The sequence below is a fragment of the Simochromis diagramma genome, unplaced genomic scaffold (genome assembly GCF_900408965.1).
Source record: "Simochromis diagramma unplaced genomic scaffold, fSimDia1.1 OVJJ01000802.1, whole genome shotgun sequence".
Taxonomy (NCBI): Eukaryota; Metazoa; Chordata; class Actinopteri; order Cichliformes; family Cichlidae; genus Simochromis; species Simochromis diagramma.
Window position 1 is genome coordinate 23,686,900 of NW_024387492.1, and position 14,368 is coordinate 23,701,267.

General features: G+C 45.4%; 1 protein-coding gene across 5 annotated transcripts in view; it reads left to right on the forward strand.

Moving 5' to 3' along the window:
* The window catches only part of adgrg6 (adhesion G protein-coupled receptor G6), a 117,293-nt gene that overhangs the window by 1,090 nt on the left and 101,835 nt on the right, over window positions 1-14,368 (forward strand). The window contains exons 2-3 of one of the 5 annotated variants that reach the window (XM_040017874.1): window positions 293-294; window positions 9,424-9,628. In XM_040017874.1, the coding sequence (XP_039873808.1) occupies window positions 9,627-9,628 (2 nt within the window). In that variant the 5' untranslated portion in view covers window positions 293-294; window positions 9,424-9,626. Of the gene's footprint in view, window positions 1-292; window positions 295-9,183; window positions 9,629-14,368 lie in introns of those variants that run through there. The other 4 variants (XM_040017875.1, XM_040017876.1, XM_040017877.1 and 1 more) reach the window with 4 other exon arrangements.

Sequence of the window (14,368 nt, forward strand, 5' to 3'; positions counted from 1 at the left end):
CCAGGTGAGATCCTCGGAGATGTGGACTCCCAGGAACTTGAAGCTGCTCACACGCTCCACAGCCGTCCCCTTAATGTGGATGGGTGGATGTGGGTCAGCATTCCTCCTGTAGTCCACGATGAGCTCCTTGGTCTTCTCGGTGTTAAGCAGCAGGTTGTTTGTGTCGCACCACTCAGCCAGACGATCCACCTCCTCCCTGTAGGCGGCCTCATCGTTGTCACTGATGAGGCCAATCACCGTGGTGTCATCTGCAAACTTAATGATGGTGTTGGAACCATCAGCAGGTCTGCAGTCGTGGGTGAAGAGGGAGTAGAGGAAAGGGCTCATCACACAGCCTTGTGGTACACCGGTGTTCATTGTGATGGTAGATGAGCAGTGGTTATCCAGCCGGACGTGTTGGGGGCGGTTGGTCAGGAAGTCCAGTAACCATTTGCAGATGAGGGAACTGATGCCCAGGTCTGTCAGTTTCCTGATGAGTTGTGAGGGGTGGATTGTATTGAATGCTGAACTGAAGTCTATAAACAGCATTCTGGCGTATGCGTTGTTGTTGTCCAGGTGTGAGAGGACAGAGTGCAGTGCGATGGAGACTGCATCCTCTGTGCTCCTGTTCTGGCGGTATGCGAATTGGTGGGGGTCCAGGGTGGGGGAGAGACAGGATTTGAAGTGTGCTAGGACCAGTCGCTCTAAGCACTTAGTGATGATGGGGGTGAGTGCTACTGGGCGGTAATCATTGAGGCAAGATGGGTTGGAGTTTTTGGGTATCGGGACGATGGAGGTGGATTTGAAGCAGGCCGGTACCACAGCGTGGGCCAAGGACAGATTGAATATGTCTGTGAGCACTCCTGCAAGCTCCCCAGAACATGCTCTGAGAACACGCCCGGGGATGCCATCAGGGCCTGCAGCCTTGTGGACATTGATCCTGCTCAGCACCGCTCCTACATCGGTGGGGGAGAGAGTCAGAGGTTGGTGGTCTGGCGTCATGTCTGCTGTGGTTGTGGGGTTCCCTCGCTCAAAACGAGCATAAAAGTTGTTGAGCTCGTTGAGGAAGGAGACATCAGAGGATGCGGGGGAGGGTTTGGTGGTCCTGTAGTCTGTGATGGTCTGGAGTCCTTGCCACATGCGTCGGGGGTTGGAGTTGGAGAAGTGTTCTTCTACCTTCTTTTTGTAATGGTGTTTGGCTTTTTTGATGCCCTTCTTTAGATTAGCCCTGGCTGTACTGTAGGCGTGTGCATCTCCTGACCTAAAGGCGGTGTTGCGGGCCTTCAGGAGGAGACGAACATCCCGGTTCATTCAAGGCTTCTGGTTGGGGTACATGGTGATCCGTTTCTGGGTGGTGACACTGTCTGTGGTTTTGGAGATGTAATCCAGTACAGATGAGGCGTACTGGTCCAGGTCTGTGTGGGTGAACATATTCCAGTCTGTGTTTTTAAATCTGTCCTGGAGCACTGCGTCTGTCCCCTCTGGCCACACTTTAATTGTCCTCACAGCAGGTTTCACACGTTGGATGAGTGGTGAGTACCTAGGTGTGAGGAACAGGGACAGATGGTCCGATTGTCCAATGTGGGGGAGGGGTGTGGCTTTGTAGGCTCCAGCCAGGTTGGAATACACATGGTCTAAAGTCTTGTCTCCTCTGGTGTGGCAGGAGACATGTTGGTGGAATCTGGGGAGGACTGTCTTTAAGTTGGTGTGGTTGAAGTCGCCAGCAACAATAAAAGCAGCCTCGGGGTGTTTACTCTGGTGTTTGTTAATGGCTGCAGAAAGTTCTTTCATGGCCAACCTAGCATTAGCGTCGGGGAGGATATACACGGCAGTGAGTATGATAGAGGTGAGTTCTCTGGGGAGATAATAAGGTCTGCATTTGACCATTAAAAACTCCGCATTAGGTGAGCAGTGACTCTCAGTAGTAGTGGAGTTCATGCACCAAGCATTGTTAATATAAATGCACAAACCTCCACCTCTGGTCTTGCCGGAGTCATCTGCTAGCCTGTCGGCTCGGTGTGTGTGGCGTCCTGCTAACTCGATAGCATTGTCCGGGCAGCTGTTGTTCAGCCATGTTTCGGTGAAAAACATGACATTTGAGTCCATAATCCGTCTGTTGTTAGTAATGGAGAGCCGTATCTCATCCATTTTGTTTGCCAGAGAACGGACATTGGCGAGAAAAATACTGGGTAAAGGCAGCAGGTGTGTTTCTGTAATGACTTCCGAAAAGTAAATGCTGTTACGAAACCAGACTCTTTTCCACTCCCACGCATGGATGACCTGGTCGATCGTGTGGGCTCGGCAAACTTTGTGACCAAACTTGACCTCCTAAAAGGATACTGGCAAGTCCCATTAACCAAACGCGCATCAGAAATCAGTGCCTTTGTTACACCCGATCATTTTTTGCAATACATCGTCATGCCGTTCGGGTTAAGAAATGCTCCCGCCACATTCCAACGACTGATGAACACTGTGCTACATGGAGTCATAAACTGCGAAGTGTATCTGGATGATATAGTGGCCTATTCATCCACCTGGACTAAACACCTCAAAATTCTCAGGGAAATATTTGACCGTTTGCGTGATGCCTCTCTGACGCTGAACTTGGCTAAGTGTGAGTTTGGAAAGGCTGTTGTAACCTACCTAGGGAAACAAGTAGGACAGGGTCAAGTCCTCCCTGTCGCTGTGAAAGTGCAGGCAATATTAAACTTCCCAGCTCCACAGACGCGTTGGGAGCTGCGGCGTTTTCTAGGCATGGCAGGTTATTACCGTGGGTTCTGCAAAAACTTCTCCGAGGTAGTAGCCCCACTAACCAGTCTTGCCAGCCCAAAATCACCATTTGTGTGGTCAGAGACATGTCAGTTTGCTTTCGAAGCTGCCAAAGCTCTCCTTTGCAGTGCTCCTGTGTTGGCCGCCCCTGATTTCACACGTCCGTTCAAGCTTGAGGTGGACGCCAGTGTTTTGGGGGCTGGTGCAGTGCTTTTGCAGGAGGATGAAAATGGCATTGACCATCCAGTGTGTTTCTTTTCCAGAAAATTCCTAAAACACCAGTTGCATTACAGCACGATTGAAAAGGAAGCCTTAGCCTTATTGCTAGCATTGCAGCACTTTGAAGTGTACCTTGGGTCCAGTCCTGTTCCAACCGTCGTGTTCTCTGACCACAACCCTCTCCAGTTCCTAACTCGGATGCAGAACAGCAACCAGCGCCTTATGCGCTGGTCCCTACTCCTCCAGGACTTCAACATTGAAATCCGATACAAAAAGGGCTCAGAGAATGTCATGGCTGATGCCCTCTCTAGGTCTTGAATCAAACATTTCATTTGGGGTTAAATGTTCGATTTTTGGGTGGGGGGAAATGTTATGATCCAGTGTTGTGTTTGTTTTGTGTTACTCCTCCCACCAGAGGATGGCTGTGGGTTTTTGTTTTCCCCTTTTCTCTCTTAGGAGGTGGACACCTGGCGTGCCTGCTGGGGATCTGGGTGGAGTCTCGGCCTATCCTCGGATTGGATAATTGACTAATAACCTCCGGTTTTTAACTACCAGATGACAGCCACCTGGCCCCTCTCTCCTAATCTCCACCATTCAACCAAGAATCTGTGTGTTGATTCGTTGCAGTGTAGAGTTTCTTTGACAAAGTGATTAGCCAGTATAACCGTGTGTGCGTGTGTGTGTGGGGCGTTATTATGTCAAACTTGTAAATAGCTGTAAATAGATTTGTCAAGTACCGGTCGTACATTTTGTTCACCTTGTATATATCCTTCACTGCAGCAGCCTAGTAGGCGTGAGAAGCCATTTTTGTTGATTACATTTTCTCCTGTTTTTCGTTTAGGAAGTTAGGTAAGTGAATTGTCTTTTGTTTGGTTTTTCATTTTGGGTAGGAAAGCGTAGGGACCATTAGGGAGTTTTGTTTGTTATTTTTGGCACTGCTCACCGCTGAAGCAAATAAATGGCTACTTAGCACTTAAAAAGATATTGTTGTTTGTATTCTTGCTTGGGTGGTGTGTGAGTGGGCCAACTTCTTGTTGCATTCAATACTTGCCTAGACTAAGAACGTAACAATTGCTTTGATTTTTTTCATATTAGTAGCAACACTCTACACATTTTCAATCCTGTGCTGATCAGACAGGTCTCCTGGTGGGACTGATGATGTCACTCTCAGCTCATTTATAAATGCAGGCAGATAGTAATGAAAATGATTCTGCATCGATGAGTCCAACTCGTCCTCAACACGTCTTCCTACAGGACTGGACTGTCGGAAGCGCTGCAGCTGGTTGGGTTCTGGTGATACTTCCATTTTTCCATTTTGCAGGTAAAAAACGATGTCACTGTGTAGAGGACCTGTGATGTCTGCTGATTTGTCATGGTTAACTATTATTGTAGGCAGATTTCATAGAATTACCAATACTGACTCCATCTTGTTGTTACAGTGACATACCAAGACGACAAAAACTGAGTGGTTGGAGATCTTTAGCGGCTACAAGACTATGAGTTCGTCAGTGCTCAGGTAAAATGATTCAGGACCTGTAGCAGTCTGCAGCCACTTTCTCAACTGTGACTGCAGCATTAAGGAAAGTAGCTTCCTGTGATGAAGCAGACACATTCAAGTTTGAGACGTCTGGGTTAAAGCGGTGCCCAACACAATTTAATTTGACATAGAGCATCTGTGGTAAAGCAGATCGTGTTGCAAAGCCACAACTGCTGAGAAGGGTTCGTCCTGAAGACTGAACCAGTGTTTGATTCTGGTCAGTCTCTCCTTTCTGAGAAATCCTCCTGAGGACTCGCTGAGGCTATTATGGACGGGTTTCCTGTGTCATGTGGCCACACATGGTTTCACTTTGCTTCACAACGATGTTTTCTGCAGAGTCCAAAGGAACCAGCCGGGGACGGTCAGAGTCCCAGCTTATCGTCAAAACTTCAGCATGTCTACCTATACTAATCTCTGAGTTATATCCAGCTTAACCTGTCACAGTTAAATGTTCATGTCTCCACAACCTTTTCTCTGGAAGTTAGAAGTGAAAACTTTTAGAGCCACAGAGTTGGCGCAGGGAGGATGCCGAGGTGGACAAATGGGAGAATACATCTTTAAGCCAGGGGTGAGGAACTGAAGGCCTCAAGGGCTGGTGTCCTTGATCCAACACAGCTGATTTAAATGGCTAAATTACCTCCTCAACGGTTGTCTCCATTCAGGGGTAGCATGCTTCGATGGCCGCATTTGTAGGCATTTACATCACAGCGGTGCGACGAAGGCTGTCCAAATTTGAGGAGTCCTCCAAATGTGGCAACAAATGCATCTTTCATTTCCCCAGATTTGAAGGATGGGTCAGGTGTATCCTTTGTGTCTAACCATATCCCAGGATTCATTGCGGGTCATACAGGAGAATTTTTCTCATAACAATTGCTGTCGAAGCGGGAGTTAATGCGGGAGAGGAATGCACTTTTCAATGTAAGTATAAGAAAGTCTGGTGGTACAAAAGTTACATTTTAGTAGCAGTTGTGTTGTTAGGCTTTGGGCGTTTGCTTATGGTTATTGTGTAATTAAAATAATCTTCGTAAAAATTGCGCGTAAACTAGCTTGTATGGTGGGTCCTGCAGTTTTTCATGTATTGCCACTTACATACAGCTAATTTTTATTTATTTTATTTTATTTTTCAAATTAACCTTTTGGTGATGAGTTTTAGGGAACAAAGACCAAATGGCTCAGTTTATTAAAATAAGAGGAGAAAATTATCACCTCTTCACTGGGGTGAAGAATTTGGCCACTGTGGCATGGAGGTACATGAATAAATCAATTTATACATCATATTCATACGAGTACAGTTTTATTAACCCTCATGCTGTACAGAACCTGTGATGTCCAGATTTCACAGCTCTTGTGTTCTGCTGTGAAAACTTTTGGATTTACAGATTAACATAGTTGCCATGGTTTTCTCTCTTCTCTTATTTTTTGAGTGTGATCAGGGCAGTTCTGGAGAAGCTGGACCTGCAGGGGAAAGTCACCCCTTTGCAGGCCAGAAAGAAATGGGAAATCTTAAAGAAAAATACAAAGTATGTGTGTTATCAAGAAGATAATTCTTAAGAACACACGTTAATAAATGTACAATTACTAAGAGTCGTTGTGTTGTTTTTATTTGTCTACTGTCATTTTTGATTTCCTCTGCCTTTAGGATTGCAAGTATCCAGGCTCAGGAGAGGGAGTCAGTGGGAAGCTCACTGTTGGTACTTGGCACTGGAGTGTCCTCATGAATGTGATAGGTGATAGGACAAAGGCCTTCCATTAGGCCTCCTGTCCTAATTTCAGCAGTGGGTGACCAAAACGAAAGTGATGAGGAAGTGAGTCAGCCACCCACAACAAGGAGAAAGAGGAAAAGACACAGGGATGATGAGCTGCTAGACCTCATCAGAAAGGACATGAGGCAGCAAAGAGAGGCTGAGGAGAGGAGAGCGCAAGAGAGCAGGGAAAGGATGGACAGACTGTTTTCAATTCTTGAAAGACTCGTTCCAAAATGAGTTATGCATGAAGAAATGTATTTATTTGAATATATTCGTTAAGTTGTTATGTGTTGCATTAGTTTAACTTTTGTGTTATGAATAATTTGATTAAAACAAACAGTAATTGTCACTGAACTCATTTTATTTGCAGGTATTTTTAACATGTATGAACATAACACAAAATTTCAAATGGATATGTATTTAATGAGAATAAAGTAAATGACAATAAACCAAGAACATTTATAATACATCAACAAAAATCAGGCCTTGGATCCTCCCAGTTAAAAAAAAAAACAAAAAACAAAACAAAACAAAAAAAACGTCCAGGACTGGGACACTCAGGTTAATCCTGCGGTACAAGGGTCTGGTAGGTAAAGGAAAGGGTGGAGAACAATTTCATTCAGGTGTGTTGACCCAGGGTGATATCTAAAAGCTGCAGGACCCTGACCCTTGAGGCCTGGAGTTCCCCACCCCTGCTTTAAGCAGACGCTGTTTGATTTCTGTTTCAAACGGTCTGATTTACCCACAGCTGCTCCAGAACCTGAATCACCGGCTTCTTTATAACAGGAAGAGTTGCTCTATGTCAACATAAACCTGCCTTAGCCGCTTCCTCTAAAGTTTATTAGAGAGGCCTCCTGTATGTTAGATCACTAAAGCTGGAGGACCGATTGTTTTACTTTACTTACTCCACGAATAAAGATTGTCACTGGAAGAGAAGAGTGAGTTTTGTTTTAGACGGGGAGACAGGGTGAGAGATGAAAGCACGCTTTAATCATCAGACATAAATACACTTCTCTATCAAACTAATCATCATTCTGATAAAACACTGAGTCACTGAGTTTTTTCTTTAATGGTAAAAATTGAAGGTGAAGTTCCTCAAAGCTGAAAAGTCTTAAATGCCGAGATCATTATTGTTTCAGCATGTTGTTGATTATTATGAAGATTCGGAAAGAATCAGACCTGTGATCAGTGCTGCATCCTCATTCCTTGTTCATATGTCTTCATCTGCTTTTTTTATCTCTCTGTATTGAAGCATTGCTACTTCTATATTTGGAAGACAAACAGACTGAAGCCTGAAAGACTCGTTTTTACCTTTTCATGCCGATTCCAGTCACTGTACTTCTTGTTCTTTCCTCTGTCATAAAAGTGCTTTTATTCTGCTGGTGGATCTGCCAGGGACAAACTGTTTCCTTTTTATTAATATTATATAAGCCTGCTCCTTTTTCACTATTTTTTCTCTCTGTCTCTTTGCTCTCAGAAAACTTTCTTACTTCATTAAACGGCAGCATGAGTTTGTGAGCCCGAAGCTGATGTTTTCATAAGAGGGCTCCACTTTGAAAGCTGTGAGTCGCTGTTTGTAGATATTTGTCGACGTGAGACCTCCAGGACTGAAACGTAAAGCCAGTAGGGCCAGATGGGTGTGCTGCAGTTCCTCTAATGTCCACCTGAGGCGCCCTCCAGACTCCCAGCTTCATGGCAGAAATATCTGAGAACATTTTTTTTTTAAACTCACCTGTTTTGATCCTGTTAAAGCTTTAAATTTGGGCCTGACAGGTGTTTGTGCCTTTTACACCTTCAGCTTCCGCCGACCTTTGGAACAAAGTCTAGTACCAACACAGGTAAAGTGTACGCTTGTGCAGCAGGAACTACAGCATGAAAACGTTTTACCAGAGCTAAAGACCACTGAGACTCTAACTGTGTGAAAAATCTGTGGTATGAACTCGAGTTCGGAGCACGTTTAAGGGAACATTTTAGAAAGAGTGGGCAGAGCAGATGGAGTTCTTTGACTCATGTGGGTCCAGTTTGGTTCAGTGAGGATGCAGCTGGGAGCAGGACAGGGCGGTTACCTGCTGCTGCATCAGGCGTCATCATGTCTGTGCGCCGACTCCATCAGACGCGTTTCCTGGCCCTCAGGGATCTCCTCCCTCAGGAGTTTTTCCAGCAGAATGCAAATCCGTGCAGCTCCCGAACTTCTTATCAGGCAGGAAGTTCGTCTTGATTGACATTTAGAGGCAAATGAGATGCAGCGTGCAGCTCTTTGTTTCCACTCATCTGCACGCGCTCCTTGTCCTCCCTTGACCAAGAACATTCTGACCACTGAAGGGCGAGTAATCACAATGCATGCTGGAAATGAGCAGCATTTATCTGCAAGTCATTAACGAATAAGTGAAAATGCAGAAATGAACGCTGTGTCGCCTGCTTGCTCAGTTCAGATCGCCCTCTGTGATCTCATATGGACCCAAGAGCAAAAAAAACTATGCGCCTGGCTGTTTGGAGCACAAACTCTAACCTCATCACTGAAACATTGGTTTAAAATGAGCGGTCAGCTCTGAAATTGATGCGTGGCTGGAAATGACATCAAGCAGAATTAAAATACTTTAAAAGTTGTCAGGAACAAAGAAATAGATGGAACTGAGCTAGCCAACACTGAGGGAACATCTACACACGCAGCCCTGAAGCTCACAGGCAGGATGAGGCTCCTGTTACCATGGCACTGATGATCAGCTGAGTCTCAGGGGTCAGAGGTCACCTGTTTGTGTAACAGACAGATTTTTTATTTTTATTTTCTCATGTTGTTGTCATGCGTGAACCACCTGTGGATGACGCGCGCGCGCAGTGTGTTTTTCACAATAAAAGCCTGATGGTCTCCTCTGTACTTTATTTTCCAGGATCTGCTCCTGCAGGTGAAACCTGCGGGTGGGGCCGTGCTCAGTGTGACAGCTGATTGTTCTGTTTGTTCTGTCAGACAGCTTTTATTTTGATGGTTTGGGCGGAAGATTAATCGTATAAATTCCAGCCTGAGCTGAAGTAAAAGCCCGTGCTTGTGTTTTTCCTCAGCTGAAACGTCTTCGCGCTCCTTCGCCGGGCAGTCCGGGTCAGGAAAGCGAGTCCACCCCTCGCTCTCCCCGCCTCTCTCTCTGCATCGCTCTCCCTCTCACTCTCTAAACTTTGGAGACTTTTGCGCGTCCTGGGCGCATTCTGGATTTGCTGATTTGGAGTCTGAAAACTTTCAGCGCGAGAAAAAACTGAAAAGCAGAGAAAGAAAAAGGGAAAGAGGAAAAAAGGGAGAAAAGAAAGAGGAGGAAAGAAGACCTTCCCTCGGACTCCGGACAGGGAGAATGATCCTGCGGGGGGACCAGCTGCCGCTCCAGTGAAACATGTAAGTCACAAAGTGTGAGGCTGTTTCAGCTGCAGACTCGTGCAGGATGGGTTTGCTGTCTGGTGTTTGCTCTGAAAGCTTCTCAGAGACTCACTTTGAGTGTTTCTGTGTTTTTGCCTCCCGTTTGTGAGACATCCACAGAGTGGATCCACAGCAGCCTCCGTGGAGAGGCTCCTGGTTAGCTGAGTCTTCAGCTCTGATGGACGCGCCGTTAATGAGGAAAATCATGTGTGCTTTTCTTTGAGCTGAGTTCTCCTGTGGAAAATGAGCAGATCTGTTTCCATGATGCTGCTGAGTGCAGATGTGTGCACATGTTTATGGTGATAGAGACGGAGTGCGCGCGGGAGCGGGTCATTGTGTGTAGAAAGCGCACAGACTCCTCTGGGTTCTTTTCTTTTGTCTTTTGTCTGAAACCCTGAGTTCAGACTACACAGGCCTAATATATCAGACCTCTTCAGGTCTAGCACGTAACTTGAGTCCTGTGAGGAACAAGAAGTGATGTTTGAAACATGTAAAAACTCTGCGAGCACAGCTGGGACAGTCCCGGGTTTAAACCTTGGCTTAAACAGCTAAAACACCTCGATTATACTTCAACTAGTTCAATTCTTAGATCGGGTCAGTGCTTTTTCTTTTTTGTTTAAGCCTTGTCAGCATTTCTAATCATTATAAACTGGACTAAGATCTTGTTTAGGAATCAGAAAATCTCGGACTGTGAACAGAGTCCCATGGAAAAGCGTAGAAACGTGACTGGAACCAAACCGGAAACTTTGTTTTTCTTTAATAAAACTGCTTTTAAATGACCACAGTTTATAAAAGATTAGTCTGTGAAGAATCTTTGATTACTTTGTGGACTTTTTTGTATTGTGTGGAGTGAAATAAGCACCCGTGCTTCATATGTGCAGGTGTGCGTGTGAGTCTGACAGCGCACACGTTATGAAAGCAAAACGCACCAAAAGACCCTGGAGGCACCATGTAGAAAGTTTCTGTTTGCCGGCTCAGTCAGTGAAGTAGTTTGTTTTTCAGATGATGCTGTCTGTCCATCCAGCTTATCCCAGCTATGATACGGTGAGTCGGGGTACACCTGTCTGTACACCTGTACACCGACAGGTCACCAGTCTGTGGCAGGGCTAACGCAGAGAGACCCGAGGGGCATTTACAGTCAGTGGGTATCCCAACCCCAAAGAAAGGCCCCGGGCTGGATTTGAACCCAGAGAGGCGAGCATGGTGACCGCTGCACCAGCATGCTGTTGGTGTGGGTCATGTTTGTGTGTCACAGCATGACAGGAGCTGTGGAGGCTTTGTGCCTTAGTAACGTGTTTCATTGTGAAGATGGGACGGCGGTGACTCCAGAACCAATCAGTGATGTTCGAGGAAATGAAAGATGCATCCTCACAGGTCCTCAGAGCCTCCGCAGTCCCCTGCAGGGAGAGGATTCCCCTTTATCGAGTTCTGACTTTATCAAAGAGCGTCTTGTTTAGGGTCTTGTTTACTGCCAGGTGTTACGCAACCTGCGAAGGCGATACGGCCAAAAACACACCAAGGGTCCCAGAAGGTGAAGCTCGGAACAGGCCGCCTTTAAACGGAGGCCCGAGGTGACGTCAAATGACATTCTGATGACGGGAAGTGTGTCTGTGTGTGAGGTGAAGTTACCAATCCTCCAGGTGTACTGAGGAGCCCTGATACATGTACATATTAAAATGAAAGTTATGTTCAAACAGAATGAAATCCAGACGGCGGCGATAAGCGAGAACGAGCTCGCGGTCAGGCGTAGCAGAGAGGAATGTTCTTTAATTAAGTTAAAGGGGAAGATCTGATCTCTCCACCTGCACCGTGAGTCTGAGCCTGATGACATTTGGTAGGATAAGAAAGAGGCGCTCGCCTCGTTTCCCCTTTTCGTCGTGAAACGGGCGCACAAACTTTTACAAACTAAGCATTGTGATTTATATAATAAAAGTGAAAATGAGTGAGTGGAGCAGTAAAGTCACAGAGAACGTGTTTAACGAGGTCCCAGGTGAGACTGAGAGGCTTGTTTTCCAACAGACTTCTTTGTGCAGGAAGGGGTGTCGCCCCCTGCTGGTCATTAGAAAGAATACAGGTTTAAGTCGCTTCCTTTTTTTAAACCCTAGAAACTGCTATATGCACACATGCATTAAAAAACAGGAAAAAATTAATCCCTGTGATGAGTACTTGTGTCAGTAGACCGAGTCAAAGACGGATTCGGCACTGAAGGCTAATTTCATTTAAAATGTTATGCTGGTGCCTAATAAATCATAATGAGCTGTTTACACCGAGTTATGAAGATGAGCTCATCATGTGTGAAATTCATTTGGGCATCTTAAAACTCTTCCACTTCCAAAAACATGTTTTTATGCCTTCCAGTAATTAACAACAGTCATAATGTCAAAAAAGGGCTCCATGCTGTGAATGAGCAGCGTAGGTTTTTTTTAGCTGTTCACACTAAGTGCTGTGATTGTGCTTAAAATACAACAGCAGAATCAGTCACCAGCATGGAGCCCCCTGAGGATCATCACCAAGCTGACAGATCTTTGGAACATTTAGTGTGCTTTAGGCCCTATTTTTGGTGTTGCAGCACATTTCCATTGCATCTGTGCGTGTTTGCATAAAGCAGAGAGACATCACTGCAGTGCAGCTGATCAAACAGCGCAGCTTCCAGGAGCGAGCAGAGACCAAAGCGGAGCTAAAAGGAAAGGGAATATCAGACACGCCATGTTGTTGTCCATTTACTAAAAATCTCATGATGATTTTGAATATCAGTGACCTCAAGGTCAGAGATCAAGTTTTCTGAATATCCTATGAATGCCATTATTAAAGAGTGAAGCATATTGGTTGAATATGATGGAAACTACACAAAGAAAATGAAGCAGTCAATTCTGAGAGTTAAGAGCTACCCATTTTTGTTGTAAATAAAATAAATAAATATGTCATCGCTGGATTAAAAACTGCTAAACATGTCACCCTGGTCACCCCGTGGTTCCTTCACAGGTATCGTCCACCTGTTGTTGTCACACTTGTGTTGCACAGCCTGAATTGTGTGTCCTCTGGTCCGTGCTGCTGTTGGTGCGTTTAGCTTCGCCTCTGCCGTCTTCACAGCAGACAAAGAGTGTCTGTGTCAGAAATAACGGCTCCACATTGGAGGGCATTGTTTCCGGTCAGCGCGTTGCATCGGCGCTTGCGGGCAGCGCTGTTGTTTTCGGCAGCTCTTCCTTTTCACAGTCATCTCTGCTGTGGTCATTTCCCTTTTGCTTCAGGCTAAAATTTCAGCCAATTGGAGTTCAAAATATGCAAAGCGTCATCACTCAGAGGCGTCATGCTCTTGTTCTGCTGGAGGACTGCGTTTAAGTGCGTCTCAGTGTGCGTCGTCCTCTCCATGCAGGCTGGTCAGACGGACACAACAATGGGCCATAAATCAAGCGTCAGGCAGCTCTAGCTGATCTTCTGTACACATGTTTGATGAGGGCAGTTAGAGCAGTTTCTCACAATAAATTAGATTTACAACCGTGTGCGTGACAAGAACTTGGCTGCAGTGTTGAAAGGACAGGTTCCTGTGTGGGCTTCAGACCTCCACCAAGTTTGAAGAATTGTTAATATTGGGATACTGCAGCGAGACGAGTGCTGCTATGGAGATTTAATCCTGAATGACTTTGTTCTCCACCCCCAAAGCCGACAGAATAGAAAACAAGTGCGCCTGTTTAACAGACTGATTACACATGCACGACACAGAAATCTGAGCGCCACGCCAACGCAGAAGAATAAAGAGCACAAATATCTTAGATTAACATCTCTAGAATATAATAAACTCATCTACAGAGTCAAACAGTTTGTCCCTGTTTACCTTCTCTTACTTCATAAGAGAATCCATACTTCTTTCTCTGACTTACAGAAAGGTCTTCACACAGATCCAGACTTTGTCTTACATGATGTCTGAAAGGCGTTTGGGTCTCCGAGGAGTGTTTTTAAGGACTGCATACCCCACAACAGCACCCCTGCAGCCCTAAACTGGATTAGAGGTTAATTAAAAGGATGAAGGCTTGCCCACTGGCATGCTTATGTGGCAGTTAGAGATGGATAATTTCATGCTAGTGAAGTTTTTGCACACCTGAGTCACATTCAAGCCTTTTCTATCCTGTTTTCAGGATTTTAATCAGAATCAATAATGTCGTCAGTATCGATGACATCCCCATCACTCTCCATCCGGAGGCGCAATTCTATTTTCAACTCACGTGTCCATAATACAGAGTAACTCTCTGCTCAGCTTTAAAAACTGTAAAACACATAGCCGTAAGCTTTCAGCAGTGTAGTTTCCTGCTGTTGATCTACGCTGATGATGGTGAAGTATTTTTTCTCAGAGTTCGGTGTTTTCTGTCTTAGCTACTATAACATAAAACTGAACTGCAACCCTACTGAATTAGGTCTGTTAAAGTTGTTGCAGGGTGCAGCTTCTGGTGATGGTGTATAATGCAGTAGTTGATGCAGCAGCAGTGGGGAGACTGGTCTCTTACACATATTTACATTTAAACATCAGCCCTTTCCGGCATGTAACCAAGCAGATTTTGGAAGCTGAGCCTCTCTAAATAGGCTTCAGTGACAGCAGGTAAAAGACAGTTTATTTTGTGTTTTTAGTGACTGCACTGATTTAGTGATGACATAAAGGCAAATCCTTCAGTAATGCATCTGTGGTAGGGTCCAATCAGGAAGCAGTTGACACCGTTGGTTTGTTAA